At 51.8% G+C, this 24,872-nt stretch overlaps 1 protein-coding gene across 3 annotated transcripts in view; it reads right to left on the bottom strand.

The window, feature by feature from the left end:
- Nucleotides 1-23,671, bottom strand: part of ed (hemicentin protein echinoid) — a 28,087-nt gene extending 4,416 nt beyond the window's left edge. For 2 of the 3 annotated variants that reach the window (XM_086903798.1, XM_086903799.1), the window contains exons 1-2: nucleotides 3,535-5,360; nucleotides 195-1,656 (exon numbers count right to left, since the gene is read on the bottom strand). In XM_086903798.1, coding sequence (XP_086759924.1) covers nucleotides 195-1,656; nucleotides 3,535-3,787 — 1,715 coding nt within the window. In that variant the 5' untranslated portion in view covers nucleotides 3,788-5,360. Of the gene's footprint in view, nucleotides 1-194; nucleotides 1,657-3,534; nucleotides 5,361-23,297 lie in introns of those variants that run through there. The other variant, XM_086903800.1, reaches the window with a different exon arrangement.
- Nucleotides 23,672-24,872: the final 1,201 nt, after the last annotated feature.

The following is a 24,872-nucleotide window of genomic DNA, read 5'->3' as shown; positions in this document are numbered from 1 at the left end:
TATATAAACTAATACAGCAATAACAGCGAAAGAGTTAAAACTAGAGGTTAATAGCGAAGGAGATCCAATTCTCAATGGCAAACCTTCCTCGACTTTTCGAAAAAGAACGACTTCTTCTCGAACACACGAAACGGGATGGTGGAAAAGGGAACGAGAAGGATCGAAAGAAAGAAGGGAGGAAACCGGATACTCACTTCCTGGTAACGTGCGGTTGCAACTTGGTGAGTATCTTGGGCGGTTGGTGGACGGTGAGGTTGACGGATGCCGCCTCCCCGTTGCCGATCTCGTTGGTCGCGTGGCACTTGTACGTCCCCTCGCTGCCCAAGTGGACCGAGTCGATCTCGTATTTGGGGCCGACGTTGACCGAGGGCATCGACGTGGTCCCGGACTCGCCCTCCTTCCACCACTTGTACCTGGGCTCCGGGTAGCCGGCCGGGCTCGCCATGCAGGTGAGAATAACTTTGGATCCCTCGACGGCGACCGGGGAGTCGGGGGTTACCCGGGCCGGGCCGGGTTTGTGCCTGACGCGAACGGTGAGCCGAGCCGTGGCCGAGTAGTTCCTCCTCTCGCCGCCGGACGGATGGATGGTGTTCACTGCGCGGCAAGTGTAATTGCCCGCGTGGTCGGCGGTCACGCGGCTGAGGCGGAGGATCGAGCCGAGTTGTCGAAAATCGGGGCGGCCGTCGCGCAGCCACTCGATCACGGACGGGGGGGGATTGGCCGTCACGTTGCAGTGGACGGTGACCGTGTCCTCGACCTCGGCGATCCTCAGGGGATCGCCCTCTATCGAGACGGTGGGTGGATAGAGCACGTCCAGCAGAAGGGAACTCTCCCCCCTCTTGCCGAGGCCGTTGTCCGCCTGGCAGGTGTACTTGCCCGCGTCCTGGACGGCCACCCTTCGTATCGTGTGCTGGAAGCTGGTCGCCACGAAGCTCCCGTCCCTCCACCACCGCACCATGCCCACCGCCGGTTTCGAGTCGACGCGGCACTCGAGATTAGCGGTCCCGTTCACCTCCACCTTGAGAGGATTCTCGGGGCCGACGCTCACCCGGGGGAAGTAATTCACGTCGAGGGTGACCGTCGCGTTCAACGTCTCGCCCTCGCGCATCGCGCGATTCCTCACCACGCAACGGAACGTCGCCCTGTCGTCCTCCTTCTTCGGCTCGACCGTCAACGTCCTGCCCGAGTGGAGGACGGCAGTCTCGTTGCCGCGGTACCATCTGACCTCGGGCTCGGGGCTGCCGCCGTTCGTGTTGCACTGCAGCTCGAGCTTCTGGCCCTCGGTCGCGGAGGCCGAGGTCGGGGATATGGTGGGCGGCCCCGGCGCCCTCAGCACGGTCAGAGTGATGAACTTTCGGTGCAGGTCGTGCCCCGTTCCGCTCGCCTTCACCCGACACTCGTACTTGCCGTTGTCCCTCTCGTACGAGACGTTTCTTATCTGAAGGTCGTAGCGACCCTCCTCCAGATTCATAAACACCTTGTACTGGGGCGATAACGAGAGATTATCGATCGCCGCGTTGTCGTGATTATCGTTCGTGTGCGTCAACCAGAAGCACGTTACGTTTTCCCTGGGCGGGGAGAAACGGCACTGCAGCTGTACCGTCGACCCCTCGTGCGTGTCCATCTGCGTCTCCTCCACGCGACCCTGTGCCGCTGCTGAAACACGTCGAAACGAAAGGAAACCGTTCGTTAGAAAAGAAAAAAAAAAAAAGAAAGAAAGAAAGAAAGAAAAAAAACCGAGTCTCTCTTCTCATTATCCCCTATATATACTTTTCATCGAGCTCGTTTTCTTTTCATCGCGCTCCCTGTTTTAAACCAGCTATTCCCGTGCTTCAGAGTTTTCACGATTCGTATTATATCGTATATACGCGTTTAGAGTATACGCCAGGGAATCGTGATTTCAATTGTTATCGGTATACGTATAGATGCAATACGTGTGTGTATATATATATATATACATATAATGTACATATACGGATGGACGTCGCGACGGAACGACGATCCGTCGGTGTCTCGTCATTGGGTCGCGTAACGGTAAAGCCACCGGTTTGACTTCTCGTTCGTATCGCCGAGACCTCGCTTCTTCATCTTCCTTCGTCTTTCCCCTCGTTCGCGACGTTGAACCCCACTCCCTCGTTCCTTGATTCGTTCGTTGGTTCGTTCGTTCGTTCGAAGGGATCGTTTTCCCTTCGCTTCTCCAACTACTTCGCCCATACCACCGTCCGTCTATCTTTCTCTCTCTCTCTATCTCCAACCTTCCTCTCACCTTTACGCGCCCCGTGCAACCCATCTTTTCTCTACCTATGCACGAGTCTATATTTACGTCTGCCTGTCTCTCTATAAATCCATCGAGACCGTTCTATCCGTCTTCGTTCGTCTCTAACCCCCATCTTAGCTATTCATCGACCCATCGTAGTTTACGTTTTATCCTCCCTTCCCTCCCCGCGTTTCTCGCCGTGGCTTGTTTACTTTTCGATAGCACCGCTTTCTTGCTCGCGTGCCATCGAGCCGATGCTCGATTTCTTCTATCGGGACACCAACCTATACCGTGCTATGTTTTCCTATCTTTACGAGCGTGCATGGAACGTGGTCGAACGAGCTCCGGTTTCGATGTATATATACATATACATATGTACTTACACACACATACATATATATATATATATATAGATACATAAAAGTACACAAGTACTTAGTTACTTTCTTACTTACTTACTTACTTACTTACTTAGCTGTATCGTCGAAAAATCGATCGAACGGATCGAAAAGAACGGGCATCGATGTTTCTCGACGGTTACGCTAACGTACCGTGTTATATATCGAACGAAGAAGCAGCTGCAAAGCGAGACGCGGCGTTAACGCGTCGCTCGTATACACGGAGACACCTGTGGCAGCCCGACTACGTCACGAAGCCTAATACCGTCGCGGTGTCGTTCGGTATTTCTCGAACGGGAAGCTGTTTAAGCGAGCCACGTTTTGCATACCGAAACAAATTTACGATCCCGTGTCCGCCATCGAGAGCAGCTCGGTCGAATTTGCGTTTAAAGCGGTATCGAATAGGGAGAGAACGTTCGCTCTATACTTCGTTCCATATAATCCAATCCGTTGGTACGAAGTCGAGAGAGAACTGAAATTACACGCGGAGTTTCCATTGGCCGAGGCGAAAGGAGGCCTTCTCGGCCTCGAGCGCGGCTTGGAACGGGTTTGTTAAAAGGACGCGCAACAAAACTTGGCTACGAACTGCGACATACCGACACGGCACGTCGCGAGAGTCGCGACGCCATGCAAGGACTCTGTTTCTTCTCTCCTCTCCCGGTGTGTGAAAACAGTGTGTTTCGTCACGTATCGTGACGACACGCTGTGTAATCTTCTCGGAATTGTTGAAGAGGGGAAAAAAAGAAAAGAAAAAAAAAAAAAAAAAAAAAAAGGGAAAACTAAGCTATTTTCCACGAAAGCAAAATAAATGGAACGATTTCACAGCGAACGCAACGGGAAGTGAAAACGAATCTTTCGATCCCCAGGGAATTTACTCACCGGGATGCAGCAGCAACAGCAGCGAAGTAACGGCGATAATCGTCGTAGTTCTCGACAATCGAATCCTATCCATTCTATCGGCAAAACGAATTCCACGAACAGTTCGAGTGGAACGGAACAACGAGACACGCAAATTGCGCGGCTCCATTCGCGTTGGAGGACAGAGTTCCGCGTTGCACCGACTTTCACCGAGTATCGACGATGACGACGACGCTGCGCGAATTTTGCCAGCACGCGGCATCGATGATCGCATCGATCTCCTCGATCACGCTCGCCAACACACCCAACGACTCACTGCACCTATCATATCCGTATATTCGTTCTATTCGATCACTCGTCTCACTGTCACACCTTCTCTTCTCACTGTATCTCTCTCCCTTCGTCGAAATCGTTGGAACGGAGATGATAAGCTTCATCGGTCGTGATTCCTCCCTGAGGCGACGATCCCCTGTCTTCCTCATCCGATGCACGCGCGGATACGAACAATCACCGGCAAGGTAGATCCACCGAGTGAAAAGAGCGGTAGTATCCCATCGTCGCACGGTAATTTCTCACTCGGGAGAGATTTCTCAAGCGTTCAACGGGGCGACACTATGGATACGCGAAGAACGGAGAGGCTCGCACGCTGATTTCCATCGCGGGCATCCGTCCGTCCGTCCGCGAAACGAACGGACGAAAAAGGAAGGTTTGCGCGCGATTTCAAAACGCCACGTCGCAACCGTCCGTTCGAAGGCACTCCTTTGTTCGAGGCTTGCACGATACGTCCGATACCTAAATATCTAGGTAAACGTTCTCGCGCACATTGGTGCGAATAATAATCTCCTTCGTTGCGACCGTATTACTTCGCACCTGGAACAACCTCACTTTCCCCCCGACCGTTTTTGCTACAGACGATTGGCCGATGCAAAAATAGCAGCAACGGACACGCGATGAAAGGAGGGAAAGCGGGACAAAAATAAAATGGGAAAAAATGTGTCAAGAAACGGGAGAATGTAAGAGGATGGTCAACAGGTACGGGGGAAAAAAAAACGTGGTCGAACGTTCAAAATATGGGTGGACGGAGTTCGAGAATAAGAACACTTGCGACAGCAACGTAACACGAAGTGGCGTTGAAAAAAAAAAACTCGAACCCACGGAAAACGTTAACGCAAACACACTCGACGAGGGTCGCGCAACGACTGAGCTTGGGGTCGCGTAGCATCGCCGCTACCCCCCACCGGTCGCCTTCTCCCCCCGTACGTCGCATCCCCCACTACGGCTTGGTGCGCGCAGCGCACATACATTACGCATACAAGCATCGGTCGGTCGGTCGGTCGGTTGTCGGTGCGATGCACGCTCGTCCAAAGTATACCGTGCATACTACGTAGATATACTACGAGAGGTATGGTGTGTCGGGCGGATGGTGTGGTGACGATGATGCTGGCTATGGTGGCGAAGGTGGCAGCGAAGGAAGACGAACGACGACAAGGACGGAGGAAAGTAGCGCGAAAGAAAGAAGGATGGATTGAAAAGGGAAACGTGCGGGGCATATGACGAAGACGAAGAGGGCAAAAGCAGCGCGGTGGGGAGGGGAGGAAGAGGCTGGTGGTGGTTGGAAAAAGGTAGACGACGCGAGAACAGCTTGCCCCCACCGACCTATGCGGCAGGTGGTTCTTACCGCCATGGGCTAGGAGGCCCATGGGACTGCCAAACGTTCGCGCGGCCGTCTGTCGTGTTCGGCTTTTTCATTCGGCCTGCTATCGACCCCCGCGCAATTCTCTCTCCGCCAACGGTCTTCCACAACACGAACAATCGATCGAGAAATAAAAAAAAAAAAAAAAATAGTCTACCTAGCGACCGAGGAATTATTTAAAAGAGTTTGGAAACGAGAGGAAAACTCGTACGGGGAGATTTTTGGACACCTCGGTGTTGCAGCAGGTGCCCCCTTTTTCACGACGATCGAGTCTCTCACTCTTTCCCTCCGCTTCGATTCACCTTCGCCTCGCTACCTGCCTTCCAAACTTTCGTCCATCTGCTTCTGCACCCAGAATTCTCCATCCTTCTAAGAATAGCTCGCATAAATGGATTCCCATGATTCTAGGCGGAGGAGGATATACCTAAAGGTGCATCGGACATATGGTCCCCGTGAAAATCCCACCCCCGCACGAACCGTGAGAGAGACCGTGGAAGCGAAGGGCGAGAAGGAGTGCGAAATGAAATCGAAGCCGGGTCTCGAGGACGGAGACGAAGGAGGAGGGCGGGCTGGGGGGAGGGAGAGGAGGTCAGAAACGAGTCTCGACCCGGTTGGTAGGTGGACTCGGCCAAGGGGAAACGTTCGTTGCTCGATCGGCCGTTTTAAAAATCGGAGGTTTGCGCGCGAAACGCGTGGAAAATGCGCTTAATTAAACGGTAACGATTCCGCCGGTTCCGCCGCATTAACGAACCTTCCATCCCCGCGATCCGAGGAGGAGAACGGTCAGCGGCCGATAAGCCCGGCAAAATCGTCGAAATAATTGCGGCCGAAGGTAATTGCGCCTCGAATTCGACCGATTTCGCTTCCATCAACCATTGCGCCCCCTCCAACTCTTCACCCACCACGATCGAAAAACGCGTAGGAGCGTGCTCTTACTCGATCTTGCCGCCAGATCAAAAGTAGTTACGCGAAAAAGCGTTGGACAGTGGAGGTACGGCGAAGAGGGCACAACCGGACCTCGCGCAGCCTCCCGTGGCCAGCCACGGCCGGTCACGCGAACCATTAAAGATTCAAAGGCCCGAGCGAGCGAGCAGATGGTCCCCGAACCGAGAATCGTGGAGAGAGATCTTCACGAGAGAGGCGAGAGCAACAGGCCGGACTCGGGCCCAAAAGCGGCGGCAGCAGCGAGAGAGGAGGAGGAGGAGGAGGAGGAGGAGGAATTACACTAGGAAGCGGCAACACCGCTTGCCGTGGCGCGCGGTTACGTGCTACGGTCGTGCCGGTGACCGAGAGCTCCGACCCCTCCGCCACACTCTTCCCACCAACCTTCTCTCGCCGGTGCTTCTTTTCTACGCGCCCGTCCTCCCTCTCCCACGTCCTCTTCTTCTTATTCTTCCTCCCTCTCCGCCTCTCACTCCCCCCCCACCCGCCACTTACCTGTTGTAGGCCGCGCTCTCCTGCCCGTCCGCAGCTTTCCAACCTTCCAAACACGTCCGACAACGTCGCTTCCTCGATCTCGCAACGCCGTCCGGGCCTCGGAACGCGGGATCTGGCAACGCCGCTGCAACAGGCCCCGACACTGTGCTCTCCTCCAGACCCAGCACCAATGCCACCGCTCTCCGCTCGACTTTTCTTACCGTTACCATTCCACCACGTGCACGCGTTGTTATCGGCGCCAGCCTTTGTTCCACCATCGACTTTGCTCGACACCGAGGCGACGATATTCGTCGTTTCATTTCGAGGGAGAGGTGTCTCTCTCTCTCCCCCCCTACCCGCGTCGTCGAACGTTGATCGATCACGTTCCAACCCCTAATCGTGGAAGCAACGTTTCTGCTTATCCGTTCCATAAATCGTGTCCTCTCTGTTCCTGTATTTCTTTCTCTCTCTCTCTCTCTCTCGAAAGAAAGAAAGAAAGAAAGAAAGAAAGAAAGAATGAAAGAAAGAAAACTCGTTTCCGTTCCCGGAACTCCTTCCCGTTCCCAACCTCGAGTATCGTTCTTTAACACCGCCCTATTATTCCTCGCTTCAAACGACGCTCCGGCTCCCCTATTGAACTCTCTTTCGAGGTCTAATTGGCGGCCAAGATTAGAAACGCGCCACGGATCGGGAAGAAGAAAGAGTGGCGAGACGGAGTGGCGAATATCGCGAGGGCGTAAAAAGCCCCGCGCCATTAACAGGGACGCGAGATATTTGCTAAGCCGTTACCGCTCCTTTTGTCTCGGTCCCTCTACAATGGAATAGGTCCAGACGCGAAACCGGTCGGCTCCGACCATCTCTCTCTCTCTCTCTCTCCTGTGTCCATGGTGTATCGCGACGCCATGGACGAAGCGACGAAGCGCGATGCCTTCGAAAATGGATGCCGAGGAACAACGACGCCAGCCGCCGGTATATGGAACGCATCCACCCACGCCCCATACGAGCGATCGCACGGTTGCTTTTCCCTGCACGCTGCTACTACCGTCCCCGCCTTTCGTCGACCTTGGAATTCCTGATTCTCTCAGCCGTCGTTCGCGTCCACCGCGATACGCTGCTGCTCGAACAAATACGAGGTTTCCAATCTGGGTGGAAACCTCGTCCTCGACTCGGACGAGACGTTACGCGTATACCGCTAGTCCGATACCGATATTGGGCGGACCCCGTTTCACGCTCACGTGAACGCCATCTATTCGTATTTAAATTCTATCTTTTCTTTCCCCCTATTAAAATTAAAACAGCGACAAAATTTGGCATTTGAAAAGTTTTACGCGTACTACGAATTATTTTCCTCTCTCTTCAACTGTCCTGGGACACCGTGTATAACGCAACGGTCCGTGTCCCGGTTCGGGCGTCGAAGACGATGGAAAAGGTCGTCATCTAGCGAGAAAGGAGAAGCTGAGTAAAACCGCATGGCCCCGGGAGAGCCGCGTGTAACAAGAGGCTCTTTCATTTCGTGGCCGCAGAAAACGGCGGACCGACGACAAAAAAAACTCTCTTTCTCTCTCTTTCTCTCTCCTCTTAGGCTCGAGAGCGCTTATCTCTCGTACGTATACCGTGAAGAGCATTCCAGGAGTTGGTGTTGGCAGCGACGCGAGCGGTGGTCGGTCGGTCGGTCGGTCGGTCGGTCTGTCTGTCTGTCGGTGTTTGACGTTGCGTTAAAAGCGAAGGCGGAAAAAAAAAAAATAGAAGGCGTGACGAGATGAGATGCAGCGGGAGCGGGCATCGATCGAAACCGTGGTCGTTTACGAAATGAGAAAGAAACGTGTAAATGGCGTCGGTTTCGAGAGACCGATAAGAAAAAACACGTGGCACGTTGTTGAAACACCGGATAACTAAGAAAGCCGGATATCACGGTTGTTTCTGTTACTCGACAGGAATAACACTCTGGCCGTGTTTCGAAGCGAAAACCGCGCGCGAATCGCGGACTCTGACCACTATCTATATTTGTAGACGAACCACGGCGAATCCACAGCGAGGAAGGACGGAGGGCTTTCGAGTAAAAGCGACTGGCCAGCCGAACGAACGGAGGAGGAAGAGAACGAGAAAGAGAGAGAGAGAGAGAGGGAGGGAGAAAGGTCTTGGGTTCAACGTTTCCTAAGAGAAGATCGAAGTTAAATTTAACCCTGTTCGCGTCACGGTACGCCAGATACCAGAACAGTTTCCGCACCGAACACCGTCAAAATTCTCCTCGATTGGCGTTGTTCGATCGATGGAACATGAACTTGGTAGTGGGCCATAGGCGAAACAAAAACATAGACTCCGCTAGTAGGCACGCGTACAGACCGAAAAACGCGTTCGCGTACGAGAGAAGAAAGAAAGAAGGTCGCGTTTCCGCGGAAAAGATCGCACAGCGACCTACTCCACTCTACTCTCTTTCTTCCCGAAATGAAACGATCTCATAGATTCTCTCGTTGAGAAAAGAAACAACGGTAATCAGGATCTCGAAGGGGAGATCGAAAGATAAGAAAGTGGGAGCAATTAAGAGGTGTGCGTATGTGGTGTATGTATGGACCGATCGAATCTTGGGAAAAGACGTCTCTTCTCTCGTCTCTTCCCTCAATTGACACGAGTCAAAGTCTCTGGGGACTTTTAACCGATAAGGAAGTTGATATATCGGTATTCTTACGCCTATGCGTTGTCCAACTATCGTGAAAATTTACCGTCTCGTTTATCTTTTCTCCATTACTTTTCCGTCCCTTCCAGACTTCCGATAGGACTCCCCCCTCCTCCCCCATACACACACCATCACACTTGAGCCTCGTTGCGCCCCATGAAAACAATGCGAGTACGTAGACACGTATGTAAACGCACGATAGGTAGAGAGGTAGGATTCGACATCGTCGTCGTCTCCCGACGCCGGCCAAGTAGCGTGGGATACGTACACGAGCTTGTATCACGTGTCTCCGGTGTGCGTTTCTACGCGCAACACGCATCAGGCGTATACGTAATGTACGTATCTCCGCGCTGCTGGCGTGCCTACGTGCCTGCGTGGCTGCGTGCTTAGAGAGCCTCCTGCTTCCAAGCTTTCCTTTGTCTCCCCTTCGCGGTTTTTTTCCTCTTCTCTCTCTCTCTCTCTTTCTTTCTTTCTTTCCTTTTTCTCCTCTCCTCCCTCCTCGAGAGCGGTCGAACGTGACCGAGCGACCTAAACGCTCTCGACCTCGCCACCGAAGTCTCGCCGTTGTTTTGACGAACTGCCGGAAAAAGTAACGAGCTTTGCCTTCGTTTACGACCGTAACGAACTCGGTCCCCCCTCCAACCGACCGTAGACCGATAGAAACAAAAGCAACGGCACACACGATCGAAACTGGAAAAAATCGAGGCCGTTTCCACGCATTCGGATATACGTTATTCGAGGAAGGTTTTAATATCGTTTTCTTCTTTTTCTTCTTCTTTCTTTTTTTCTTTCTTTCTTTTTTTTTTTTTTCATCGTTATTACCATCGGTATTAGAAAGTATACCAAGGTTAAGACTGTTCCTCTTTTCACCGCTCGCTCGTTAAAGTCGAAGCATCGAAGTCGGCTCTAATCGTGACACGAGACTCGCATTAACCGGTCGATCGAAGGAAGAAACTCGAATATCGTGCAACTAGACCCTCGATAAGGAGACGTACCTATATACTATATTTGCTCGAGTCGCGTCCTCCAAGACTTTGTGCAACGAGCGCATTTTTTAAAGCGAATGTCGCTCGTAAATCTGAATTTGAAAATACGGCGTGATCGCGAGGATAGAAGTAGGAAACGGAAAAGAATGCGATGACACATGCAGAATAAATCGCGTCTCTCGCAACGATTTATCATCGAGGACGCTTCTTTATTCTTCTTCTTCTTCCTCTTCTTCTTTTCCTTCTCCTCTTTTCTACTTTTTTCTTTCTACCTTCTCGGCCACGATCACACATCGACTCGCGGATCGATCGGAAAACACTACGTATCCTCTCGACATCTCCTCTCGACTCTCCCTTATCAAGGCCTCTCTTTCTTCGCTTCCCGAAACTGTATCCTGCGAAACTGAGCGAGAGAAGTTGGTCGCTGGCACCTGTTGCACGGATATCCGCCACGTTTTCCGCGTGCGTTGTGCGCGCGCTCTCGTGCACGAGAGGAGAGGAGGGACAGGAGGGAGAGGCATCGCCGCGCTATTAAGCCGCTATTCGCGGATTTGCGTCGCGTCGCGTCACACGATATCGATATCGCGATGAATCAATCCAGCCAAACGATCCCAGAACGGCCTCGTTCGGTTTCGAAAACTCGCGATTAACTCGCAATCTATTTTTTTCTTTTTTTTCCCTCTCCCCTCGTTGCTCGAGCACCAGTTTCTTTCGAAACCACGGGAAACCTTTTAAACTCGAGCATAAGCACGTTTGATAAACGAGCTTTAGTTTACCCTAGTTTAGTTTGCTCTGCACCATCGTTTCTTTACACCGAGTTCCAATTGGGTTTTGTCAAACCACTCGTTATAAACCAGTAGTATAGTAAACGCGTATCCACCGGTGGTCGAGCGTCTAGAACAAAGGGAGAGGGAATGGGGAGATCGATAACTCGCAAGATCGACCGTTATCCACCGATTTCCTCGGATCGTGGCACCCGTTTCGAGCGTGCGTTCGCGGTTGGCGAGGCGCGTGGAGGGCCGAGGGACTCGCATCTGCGAACCCGTCACACCGGTCCCACTCTTCTCTCCGCGCATTAGCGTAGCACTCGAGTTTTCCAACCGCCGCCATTTCTCGACCGACCGATTTAAAGGGCTTCCACGCAGAGAGAAAGAGAGAGAGAGAGAGAGAGAGAGAGAGAGAGAGAAAGAGATTCGATCGAGGCTATAGTATCGTGTCATTACCTCGAGGAAGCCTCTTTTTTTTGTGCACTCGTTTACGAGGAAACGAACGGGGATTAAGTTAACCGTTGATTAAACGTTGGACAACGTCTACTCGACTAATTAATAGTGGAGGAATGGTAGGCAAATTTAACGAAACCGGCTAATTGGCGGATTATACGAGACGCTTTACTTAATTCTCTGAGGATTTTCCCTTGAGGAGAAAGGGAAACAACGTTGTATCGAGAAACGGACGCTCTTTAAACTTGCAAATCGATCGAGAACGAAATCTCGGGGCTTAATCCTTTGGTTTCTTTGCCCGAGCGTTTCTTCGCCCCGAGTTTTCTTTTTCCCGAGGATGGCAGGGTCGCACGATCCCGTGCACAATGCGCCACAGGATGCCTCGAATTTTCCGAGTGAATCGTTTCTCACGTCGAACGGAAAAGAACGCAGTTTTCGGTGGAGGAGGAGGAGGAGGAGGAGGAGGAGGAGGATATTCGTGCTCCAAATACTACGCGTTCTCGTTGTTCGTGCGCTTTTCAAAGAGCAAGACGAGGACATAGATCCGTCGAATTTTTTTTTTCCTCCTCTCTCTCTCTCTCTCTCTCGTTCGCCCTCTTTTTTTTCCCAGTCCAGGAAAAATACGGTGTACACAACTATGCTCCGTAAGTTTGTGCCCCGTTGCTCCTTCTTCCATCGTCTGCTTCTCCTCGGACCACGGAACTTTGCAAACCATTTTTCCCGACTTTTCTTACGCCCCCCTTCCCGTCCCCCCACCCGTTTTTTGTCCCGTTTGTTCGTTCGCCCGATTCTCGGTCCTCTTTCCACCCTTTCGTGTTTTTGTGCGAGAAAACCCGGAAAGGAGAGACTGGAAAAATTTCCGATGAAAACTGAAAATTCTTGGCTTTGCGCCATTGGATTCCAGCGGTAGGAGCCGGTTGCCGCTCCTACCACGTTGTTACCTTCTCCCTCTCTCTCTTCCTCTTTCTCGTTCTTTCTCTCTTTCTATTCTCTTCTCCGCCCCCTTCCTGCCTTCCCCCTTCTCTCTCCGTTCTTTTCAACCGTCTTCGTCGCCCCCCTCCCCACTCACTTCCAACCGAAAGAAGAATCCACCTTTGCCACCACCACTCTCGCCGAGTCCCGGACTCGCACACCACCTCTCTCATTGCCGACGGAACGCGCCACTCGATTTCTCGCTCGCTCGGCCTTTTAAACGCTCGGCGCGGTTAATCGATGCTTCTTACTTTCGCTCGATTCCACCTAAAGCCTGCTTCATCTCTAATCACGCGAGATGGATCGGTTCAAGGAAAGAGAGAAAGAGAGAGAGAGAGAGAGATTAACCTAATAGGTTATTATATAGGTACCAGACTAGGTGTAATAGAGGTTAAACGGTCTCTTGTTCTTACCTTCCCCTTAATTGCGGCCAATATATGGAATAATATCGAGCAGAATCCTCGTGAAAAGTCTGGCTCCGCTAATTGTTCCCCGCTCAACGAGTATATTACGAGCGTTGACCCCCCACCCCCCTCTCCCTCCCCCTCCTCCTCTCGATCGATAACTAGCTAAAGGTTGCTCGACGATCATCGTCATCCGAAAGAATTGTTGAGAGAGGAATCGTGACGCTTCAATCCTGTTTCCGCAGGAATCGGGCGAACAACGAGGGCCATTGTGCTCGGCGCGCCAACCAAACCTACCCACGATTTTCCCTCCTTACAAGGGAAAGGAAAGACCACATACTTACTTATTTACGTCGATTCCATCCGTTCTCTTTTTCTTCTTCTTTTTCTCCTCTCACTCTCGAGAAAGAGAGAGAGAGAGAGAGAGATAGAGGAAAGCAGACTGTCGAAATCGTAGCGGCTCTCTTACCACCACTCTTCCACGCGTCCACGGTTTTGCTCGTGCGCAGCGAGCATCTTATTTATGGTCGCGTTGCGTTCGCGTAAGTTACGCAATCCGGGTGTTTATGGTCGAGTAACGGCGCGACTTACTACTAGGCCAGTTGTTATCACTTCTCCCCCCTCCCCCAGTTTGTAATCTAAACCCAATGCGTCCCAGCCCCTTTTCTCCCTCGCCGCGAACACCATCGTCATCAACGAAGCCAGCTCGTTTTTATAAGGCGAGTGTCTCGCGTAAATTTTCCCACAACTTTTCCCCGGGACTCGAGCTTTTCTCATCGGGTGCGTTGTTGGCTCGGATGACGCGAGGACGAGAGGAGGAGAAGAGAAGGGGAGGGAGGGGAAAAAAAACGAACGAGCTCGCTTGCCTCGCGTTCAAGGAATGGCGAACGAAGGAGATCGTTACGCTCGAGCGCATCAACCTTAGCGGAGAAGTTTATCCCTGCGAGCGAGGAACAAGGAGGGAAGGAGCGTGGATCGAAAGAGCGTGGCAGGATGGAGGAAATTAAAAATGGTGGCGAGGCAAAAAAAAGGAGGGAGGGAAAGAAGGAAGGAAGGAAGGAAGGAAAGAAAGAAGCGGTTATATCGACGACGTACGACTCCGCGTGGTAACCTCGATATAAAACTAGTTTTGTCGAATAGCTCGAGGATATGACTCCCGTTCCAATGTTCCCCTTTGTTCTCCTTGTTATCGAGCCACTCCTTCTCCTTCCCCTTCTCCTTCTTCTTCTTTCTCTTCACTTTTGCTCTCTCGACTCTCCTCTAGGATAAGGAACGAAGGAAGGAAGGCAGAGCAAAGAAGAAGTTTGGATCCGGATAGGACAATCGTGGACGAGGGGAATCGTTGGTGGAAGGCCTCGAGAGGCGACGAGCGGAGAGCAAGAACGTGGCAGGAAAGTGTTTATCCTTGAGATTGGACGTTCCGGGAGCTATCCTCGTAATCCCCAGGTGGCAATCTCGTAATCCTGGCGTATAACTTCGCCTTCCTTCCGACCCCACCGACCAACCGATTCGCCACCAACACGCACCTCTACGAGGCCAGGGATATCTTATCCTATTTTATCCGAGATTCGGCCCCATTCTGCCGTATATATATTTTTCACTTCCTCCTACCACCTTTCTCGAGAGAGAGAGAGAGAGAGAAAAGACACGCGGTGCAAGAAAAACCGATTCGCTCGATCCTCCAAGATCGAGGAATATCGAATGACAAAAGGAAGAGGAGCGTTAATCGTTAAGAGGGGACGGGGAGGTAGGGGACGGTCACTCGAGCCAACGACTTCAGCCCCCTCCTCCCCTTGAAACCGTGGCGACCACTCCGACTTAACGAAAGGTAAACTTTCTCTTCAGCGAGGACAAACTTAACCCCGGCTCTTTATCCCCATCCTCCGCCCCGTTGAACACCGCGCCATCCCGTGATCGACTACCGTCGAAACGATCCGTTCGCTATTCCACCTGTTCCAGCATTCCAGCATGGCCGTGTCTTTCTACCTCGTCTCGTGCCGCGACGAAACGGACAGTGTTCCTTGTACTACGTCGGAAAGGGACGAGGGAGGCGGGGGAGGGCGCAGGAGAGAAATGGAACGTGTACTGTCTCGAATCAATAACAACGCGAATCACGGATACATCATATGCATACAGAGTTACTTATCCTATTTGCCTCCTCTATCGTCGAAATTGATCAACTGGAACGATGAGAGAAACTTTTTTCCTCTTTTATAAACGAGTAATTGGAAGCGTCAACAACATTTGCGATTCTCGAGAACCGATATTTCGAAGCACGCGCGAAATAATATATATATAATATATATATATATATATATGTATGTATATATGTACGTGTTATCGATGGGACAGGAGCCTTCCTCAACACGGATCGACGATGGAAACGTCACACTGCGAGGATTTACAGCGACGGGACCGGGGGAAGGGTGGGGGGAAAGGAGAGGAGGCGAGCAGTAATTCGATATCTCGGCGGAGAGGAAGGACGTTTATGTCAACAACTCTCCTACAATGGACTCGCCCTTCAGATCACCAGCTTTTGTAAACGTACTTACTTACCCGTTGGATTATACGCCGTGGAGTCGAGTTAAACTTTGTCGTTTCGTTGCATCGTTGATTCGAATTCGCGTTTCCCTTCTTCTTCGATGCTTTTAATTTAACGATCGGGGCCACGAACAGGACTCGACGACGACACGGCTTGACTCTTCGGTCAAAGAAACCGAACACGACACGACGACGACGAGACTCTTGGCGAAAACAGTCGGACAAACAATTATGGAAATTACGATCATCTGCATAAAGGGGAGGGAGGGAGGGAGGGAGGGGTTCAAAGGGGAAACGTCGATCCTTTTAACGGAGATGGTGGAGCGGAGGTGGTCGTTCCGTAATATAATCGGGAATTTCTGGCCTGGCAAAAATCCCCCGGAGACGTATCCCGTTTAAAAGGCCGGCCCCGTTCTCAACGCGGTGGCCACGATTCGAGCACGAAAAAGAGGCGTTCGCGGCCGTTACAAAGATAGCCGGTAACCGGATTTGAACGATCGACTCTCGATCGATCGGGTCTCGCGCTTCTAAATCGATCTTCCTTCCATCCTTTGAGGGAAGGAAAACTTTTTCCCCGGGGAAGAGGAAACAAAAAAGGAAGGGGGGAGAGAGGAAAAGGTTAATTCTAATCGTGGCTACGTAAACGAGCTCGCGAATGGATAAAAAAGAGGGGTCATACACTCACTTTTCTCCTCTCCATCCCTTTCTTTCCGTGTCACCTACCCTTCTGCCTCTATTTTCCCGCATAGTCTTCTGCGGGTCTTCCGTGTTTACCGTACGACCTCTCTCTCTCTCTCTCTCTCTCTTTGTCCGGTCAGGTTAGGTCTTTTCTAAACTCTTTCCACTCCCTCGTTCCCTCGTTTCCGCGACTTCCGCGTGGTTGTCCATCCAAGTTCCAACTTGGACGGGAAGATAGGTATCCCGCGTTAACGATGTCCAGAGGGGGTAAAACGGTTAGCCTCGACCAAAAAACTGCCCGCACCAGACCAGCAAGAGAGGGGGAAGCGCGAGGAAAGTTACCTCGAAATTAGAGAAAGGGAGAAAATAGAGAAAGAGGAAGAAGCGGGTGGAAAAAGTTGTTTGAAAAAAAAAAGGAGCAAAGGGTATTGAAGGTTATTCGTTAGGGATTGGTTGATTTATGCATATTTCGTATTCGAAGAGTCTTGGTCGACGCCTCGCGGCGATCACCGATCATCGAGTCGAACGAGAGAGACGTTGTTTTCGTCGACGCACGAAGCGTATAACGCACACGGAAAAGCAATTCGATCCGGGAGATAGAGGCGAATGGAGGAGGAAGAAGAAGAAGAAGAAGAAGAAGAAGAAGAAGAAAGAAGAAGAAAAAGGAGAGGCGGCAGCGATGCTATTGTCACGGATAATTGGACGGCTAGTTAACCGAAGCCGGCCAGTAAAATTGGGGTCCGCGCTATCTCCGTTACGCCCTCCCGTTAAGAAATTTTCCCGCAACGTTTACAACGATTCGAGTTCCCTCTTTGTTCGTTCCACGACCGCGATAAGCCACCGATTCCCCATTCCGTTCTTCTGATTCTTGAGACGGGAGACAAAAGAGAACGGCGTCCATTAGAACGGCGGATTGTGGGAAAGAACGGAAGGTGTGCGGGGACAACGACGAGCTGCATAGGTAATACCGTGTAACGGGGCAATGCGGGATAATCGGGGAATTAAAGTTACACCCGACGACGACGACGACGACGATATCGTTCGAGCGTGGCCAAGGCTAGTGGTTTCGCCTTACGCTCGTGGTTTCTCTCGTCCGGATACAATTTCTTTCTCTCGACTGGGAAATCCTCTCCCCCCTCCACAGAATCTCGCGCGTGTCGCGAGCGCTCAAACACTTCTTCCGCGTCGCCGCTGATCCGTTCGGTTAATTTCGAGGGAAAAATTATTATTCGACGCGCATTTTCGTTTCTACCATCAGAAAACATAGAATCCATGGAAGTACATCCAACGTATATACGTCGTTACGACGTGAAAATTGTTTTTTACTTGTGTAATAATACGTAGCGTAGGCTGGATTGTAAATACAAGGATCGCGACGGATGAGTTTAAGTAAATGGAAGGAGAGAGGGAGAGAGAATGGAGAGGAGAGGAAAGCCTCTCGAAATACCTCTAGGCTGAGTACGGGAAATGAAGGTTTCGTTGGTTGGTTACGCGTTTCCGATCCGTAATGGGTTTATACAGGGAATAGATTTTCCAACTTGTCGATGTAATTCGACTCGGTTTAACGAGTTTTCGGAGACGCGAGTCTGCGATTCGATGGGGATCGACTTGACTGTAATAGGGCGGAGGAGGGGGAGGGACGAAAAGAACGTTTTCAGCTCGCATCCAACGCGCGTATCGTCGCGCGTAACGCGCGTTCCACACGTGCTCGACAGATGTTGCGCGAGTTTTTCCGCCACCGGTCGCTCGTTCGTCGACCACCCGTGCCGTGATAATAAAGAAAAGTGCGGGGAGGGAGGGACAAGGAGGAGAATTCGGTTCTATTAAATTTGAACGCGTATATATATATATTGATATTATTCCGCGTCGAATCGCGGCGGAAAACCTCACTCTCTCTCTTTCTCTCTCTCTCTCTCCCTTCCGCCAAACGACGAACGGGTTAATGCTCGGGGCATAAATATCGAGGCTCTAATTACGTCGACGAGCGAGCGCACGCGCCTCCCATATACCGGCCATATTCCCATCGAATTCGTAATTATGGGCTTAATTGAAAACGTGCCCCGGCCATTCTCCGTCACCCGAGGTTCCCCCCGTTCCCTCGTAATTTCTAAAAACAAAACTCCCCCGCCCCCTCTCCACTCTTCTCTATTTCGCGCTTCGCTCGTCGTCCCACACCTCCCCACTCTCCTCTCCCTCGATGACCTCGATGCGAGTTACGGTACTGGCCGCGACCGGCCACGCTTCGGATCCGGGTCATTCTCGACAACAACACACGTCGTCGTCGTCGTCGTCGTCGTTGTTATTGTTGTTGTCCTGCGTGTGTCCTTCCTACAAAGGAGGGAGAGAGAAGGCAGAGAGAGAGAAAAGGAAAAAAGGAAAACACGGACGATCGCAAAGCGACGGCCGTGCAATTTATATCGAGCGGGAACCGAGCCAAGAAACTGCCCGAGGTTGAAACCCTCTCGAATCTCGTAAATCCCCGTGTTCGCGGATACGCGAAGGAAGGTACGCGGGGTGGGTGGCGTGTTTGACGGTGTTCGTTTGGAATAGGGAACGACGTAATCGAGGGACGCGACGAGAGGCCGTGAGAACGGGCCGTTCGGGTTAATGGCACTGGAGGAAACGCGAGGATCGTTCGTCGTTTTTCTCTCTTTCTCTCTCTCTCTCTGAGCTTCCGCTCTGAAACGCATCGCGGAGGCGAACTCGCGACAATAGAGGATCCGGAGAAAGAGAAAAAGAGGACGGATCCAATGTGATTGATTTTTCGGTGCAGTTGGATCCGTTTCCTTTCCAGGCATTTTTTAATAGCACGAGTTATTCTCCCTCCTTCCCTCGTGGAATAGATTCCGAATAGGAAGGGGAAGGGACGGAGAGTGGCCGTTTCTCGCAAGAAAAACGAATTCCTCTGGCTTGCGTGTGCGCGTATATACGTATATATATATATATATATATATATAAAGTCGATAACGCGCGGAAGAGGGAGTAGTATACCGTACTCACCGTCGTCGTCCCGTGGCGGAGCTTATATAGGTTATATATCGCGCTCTTTGATCTTTAAAAAGAATTCAATTTGCCTGGAGATTGAGCCAGGGTCACCGAACCGCGCGCAAACGCCGATCCTCCCTCGAGGGGTGAGGGTGCATGCACCCCGCCACAGAATCGGTCGCTTTCCCTCGAAAACTGTTCCATCCTGTCACCCGTGTCCTTCCCTCCTCCTCCCTTCACCACCCCTCGCCCCGTGTCCCCGTTTCTCCGATTAAAGTCCAACCTTCGACTTTTCTCTCTCTCTCTCTCTCTCTCTCTCTCTCTCTCTCTCTCTTCCGTTCGCGTTTCTTAACCGAGTTGGAGGGAAACGGAGAATTCGAGACCGATTTCTGAAAGTCGGGGACGTTGAACGACGGCCAAAGTCCGCGACGGGGATCGAGAAACGCGGTTTGGGAAAAGAGGAGGAAAAAGAGGAAACGACTCGACTCGGAATCGAAATCCGATCGGAAACGCGGCGGTGGCCGGCCGAAACGAGTCGAAACGAATATTCGAAACGGAAAGGGGGCCCGTTCCAGGCGACGTTACCGCTCTTGGCCGAGCTCGTAACGAGCATTCGCATGATATCGGAATATCCCTTAACTGCGACCTTCGCCAAACACCGATCCTCTTGGCCAAACTTATCGCTTCTTAACCGACGACGACGACGATGTCTAGCACGTGTCTTTTTTGTTCGGTACGAGAGGATACGGTAAACGAAACGCGGTGGAATATTGGAACACGGATATATCTGGCTTTGGCCAGAATTTTCGCGGGTAAATTTAACTCGGCCCGTTTCGCTCGTTTCTAGCTCGCCTCGTAATCGTATTAACCACTACGCGAACCGTTCTTTTTTCCTCTCTTTCTCTCTCCCTTTCTTTCACTCGGTTCGTTGAAAAAATACCCGCGAATAATATCGTTCCATACGGTATTTGCGCTCGACGAATATACGCTCGCCCGTTTCACCAACAGTTTTCGAGGGAAAAACTGGGCGGGACGAGCGTCGGATCATCTCGTCCATCTATCCTCTCCAACCTTGAGAACGTTCTCGAGGAAGAAGAAGAAGAAGAAGAAGAAGAAGAAAAAAACGATCGTTCGAATCTTGGAAAGTTTCTTCTTCCATCCGTGCGTCGAACCTCCTCCCCCTTTTTTTTTTACGACGATACACTCGATTCCTGTCGAAAGCTTCGCCCCGCGATAAAACTGCCATCCTTCGGGCAAGACGCTTAATTACCTTTCGCGAAGAAAGCCGAAGTATCTCGCGATCCTCTTAGGAATCTCCCTCTCTCTCTCTCTCTCTCTCGATGTACGCGGCTGAAAGGGATTCGTTCCCTCTCTCTCTCTCCCCTCTCTCGCGTTAACTCCGTGACCAGACATTAGCGTAATGCACGGGACGCGTGTCGGGTAAAATTCTCCAGCGAGTGGTGGCGGCGGTGGAGGAGGAGGAGGAGAAAATCGATACGCGCTAACGAGCAGCGAAAAACCTTCTTCCGGCTCCCGTTTGCACGCTCTTTCTCTCTTTCTCCCTTCTTCCTGGCCTGGTCACACACAGACCCCCCCCCCCAACTTTCCACTTCCGTCGACGGCCGAAGGGAAATGGAACGAGGACGAAGGGGAGGAAGGGACGGACGGACGAAATTCCAAGATTCGAAAGGTGTCGACCGACCTCCTCTTCCTCCTCCTCCTCCTCCTTCTTTCTCGCGACACGAGCGCGTAATCGGCGACAAGGGATAATTTCACTTTGCGAGGAGCGATAAGGGGGCGCGCGATTGCGGGATCGCGTGTTCCCTGCCCGCCTGCCTTTTACCACCGCGCTCTTTTCGCAGCCGAGCGACCCTCGTCCAACGATCGAGAGCCCCGTTGCAACCGATAAATCCGGGGATCCGTAAATAGGCTGGGCGAGACGCGTCTCGCGAAACGGTGGGCCGAGTTGCCGCGAGTTGGCCGCCGGCCAGCGGCATATTTTCCTATTTCCCCCTCCCCTGCGACCGCTACACGAGTAACCACCGTCGCTGTCGATGGTGCTACCTTTCGATCGGGCTGCTTAAATCGCCGATGGAGAGAAAGAGAGAGGAAAGTTTCGCGAAAGGCTGACACGGATAACGGAGAGAGAGAGAGAGAGAGAGAGAGATGGTTCAAGGGGGGAAAGAAGGGGGATGGTCGCGAGTCGAGGCGGAAACGAGGCGGAAATCGGACAACGAGTCGTTCCGGCGGCTTTGATCGCGAAAGAAGCACGCGTATGTACGTGAATCCAATTACGCGGGATGAACACCTCGCGTACCCTCGTTCCAATTAACGGGAAAAAACTAATTTTCGCGCGGCGCCGAGTCTCTCTCTTTCTCTTTCTCTCTCTCTCGCCTGTTTTTTCCCCTTCTTTTGTCCTTGCTCGTACGTAGAACCGGAATACCCCCTTTTCCTCCGCTACCATTTCGCCCCCTATATATATATATATATATATATTCTTTTTATTTTCGTTGGTTTCGAGCGGCGGCGTCCGGATTCAAGCGCGCTCTCGTTCCGCTGAATTTAATTTAGCACTTACCGTATTGGCGGGGCCACGGTTAACCGTTTAACCGCCTAACGCCTTTGCCAACTTGGAAGGAGGGGAGAGGAAGGGGAGGGAGCTTTGGTGGACAAGCCACCAAAGTTTTCCGCCGTCCCCTCGTCCATCGTGCGTCTAAATACGCGCACGCTCCGCCGCTCGTTTCTTTCCATTTAATTTCCACCTCCATCTCGTGGTGGTTTCGTTCGTTCGTGGCACACCTTCGCACATCTGGATTTGGATCGGCTCGCCTTCGCGTCCGAAGTTTTTGACGAGTTTGGAAATAAAGAAAGAAGAAGGATCGAAAGCGTTAATTTCGACGAGGTTCATTTCGGGGTCACGTTTCGCGTATATTATTCTCGCGCATTTTTTTTCTCGTCCTCCTCGGTCAACTTGAAAAAAACCAAGCGAGAAGAAATCGCGGTGACGCGCGTAAAAATCGAGCAAAATCTAATTTAAGAGGAGAAGAGAGAGAGAGAGAGAGAGAGACGCACGGACGATAGTGCGTTACCGAAAGCTTCTCTCTCCGCAAACGCAAGCCATTAAACGCAAGACCCCCTTCCCTCCCTACGCTCCAAGCCTTTTAATCAGGCTAATGCGTAGCTTCGAATTATTCCGTTTCCCTTTCCAACACCGGCAACAGAGGATATCGGGCAGAGACGGCTGCACAGATGAAAATCAAACGGCCACGTCAACGTCGTTCCTCGAAGCGAAACGAGAACGAACAGGATCGAAATACATCCTCTTCGAGGAAGAACGAAGAATCGTCACTGTTTTTTTGATAGGTGACGTCATTTTGAAGGAGATGAAAGAGAGAGAGAGAGAGCGAGAGAGAGAGAATTACTTGGACGCTTTCATGTAAAAGAGATGAATTTTTACCAATTTTTACCGATTTTTACGAACGAACGAAACAAGTAGCAGTATAAATCGCGTTGTTTCCTCGAAGCGAAATCCAGCCTCCTCGACGAAAAACGAAAAATCGTGACCGTTTTTTTGGTAGATGACATCGACTATCGTTTTGAAACAGGTAAAAGAGAGGGAAAAAAAGAGAGAAAAATCACTTCGACGCTTTCAAAAAGGCTAAATTTTTACCGATTTTTTTACGAAAGAACGAAACAAGTAACCCGTATAAATCGCGTTATATGGGTTACGAGGAAACCCGACTAGCTCGAAGAAAATCCGCTTTGCATTCCCGAGAAACGCGAATTCCTGACGCGGCAACATTCGCAACGCCGACCAAATATATATATATTCGAAAAGAGAGAGAAGACTTCCGCCCCCTTTTCTCAATAATCCACGTCATCTCCTCCCTCTTCTCGCAAAACTCTGCTGGACTTTATCCACGCTGCATTTTGGCCGCGATCCAACTCTTCCCCCGTCTCACCTTTCGCTTTCCACCAAAATCCCTCCCTCCCCTTTCCCCCTCCCGTTGTCCTCTCGACCACGCCGTTCCATACATCCATCCATCCAACCATCCATCCATCCATGTTCCTTCTCGAACGCTCGACTCGTTCGCGAATTGCGCGAGATTCGCGGGAAAAGAGAATGTAAGGGGAGGGGAAGAGGTAGAAGGGACCTGTTGAATCGGATCTAACTGATCCTCGACGAGAGAATACGAAAGAATACATTTCACTCACCTACGGTGATCGCGAGCAGCACGAGCAAGCTCCAACGATGCCTCTTCTCCCCGAGTCTCGTCATCCCCTCTCCTCCGATCATTCGAAGAGTCACACGCCCACCAAAAACTCACGCACACTTTTTCGTGATATCCTTCGCGAATTCTTCCAGAATTCTTCCAGATCTCGCGCTATGGAACGAAGAAATAGGTTTCACGCGCGCGCGCGATCCAAGGACGAGAGTTCGTCGAGAATCATCGTCATGACGGGGTCGCCGACGACACGGCTCGCGGGAATCGAGATCGTCGACTGGGACGGAAGGACGCGCGACCACGCGGGCCGCCTCGAGAGCGGAACGAAACGGAACGAAAGGAAGGAAGAAGGCGCCGCGCGTTCCCACTACCTCGATAGCCGCCGGTTAAGTGCGACCGCTCCTCCCGAATCAACGTGTCGGACGAAGACGTTCGAGAGAGAGAGAGAGAAGGCGCCGTTCCCGCGCATGCCTCGCGGTTCCAAACTTTCCAACGTCGACTCGAGTCGAATTCGTTCGTTTCTCGCGCCACTTTCTTCTCCCCATCGTAGAAAACGAAACCGCGTACGCGTACTATTCCCCTCCTTCCTTCTTTCGAGAACGGGCCACGATTGATCCGTCGAGACACGTTCGTCGTTGTCCTCCTCCTCCTCCTCCTCCTCCTCTCTCTGTTCTTTGGACGCGCAACTTTGGTGCGCGAGGTCGTTAAGCGGCAGCAGGTGTCGCGAGTGTGCGGTGAAATTACTGGCGCGCGTTCCAACCGACCGCGGTGCTGTCCCAGCGTTGCGCTAACGCGGCAACGTTTCACGAGGGACGATTCGACCGCGGTAAATCGTGGCACCCTCTCCTCTCTTTTATCCGCGTGGCGCGTATATTTCTGTCTGCGCTGCGTGACGCGATGAAACCGGGTGGAAAATCGGGGCAAGCGAGAGAAGGGCGAGCGAAGGAAAGGAAGAAGGAGAAAACGATCGTTAAAACGTTTAGATAGAGAGAGAGAGATAGGTGTGTAGAGGTGGGCGTGCGGGAGAAGTTAACCAGGGGGAGAGAGGGAGAGAGAAACTCGCAGACTCCGCATCCGGCCGCTCGATGGTAGACCGTACAATTGTCTGGCATTGTGCTTGCAAATCAAGCGGCGGCCCGAATTTACATGAGATTTACGGCATTCCGTTTGCCGCAGCCCTCCTCCTCCTCCTGCCGCGTCCTCCTTCGTGTAACGCTCCGCGATCTCTCGTCCACCGTCGCCCGGAGCGAGACGCGGCAAAAACCTTCCACGAGGACACGCCTTCGATAAATTCCTCCTCCTCCTCCTCCTCCCGCGAAATGGACGATCGCGAACTCTTATTCTTCGATTCGCGCGCAAGGCTGGATTTAGTTGAAAAGTGAGAGAAAAAAAAAGGGAGAAAAATGTCACGCGAACGAGATACGAGTTGCAATCGTTGATCACGATTTACCACTAGACTCGAGAGGGGTTTAAATTGGGCGAAACAGCTCCCTGGACGTCTCTTCGTTATAATATTTCGCGCGAAACTAAACTCTCTCCCTCCCTCTCTCTCTCTCTCTCTCTC

Source organism: Apis florea, unplaced genomic scaffold, assembly GCF_048593485.1.
Source record: "Apis florea isolate Af1SG1 unplaced genomic scaffold, ASM4859348v1 contig_2293_pilon, whole genome shotgun sequence".
NCBI lineage: Eukaryota > Metazoa > Arthropoda > Insecta > Hymenoptera > Apidae > Apis > Apis florea.
This window is presented reverse-complemented; position numbering and strand designations above follow the sequence as displayed.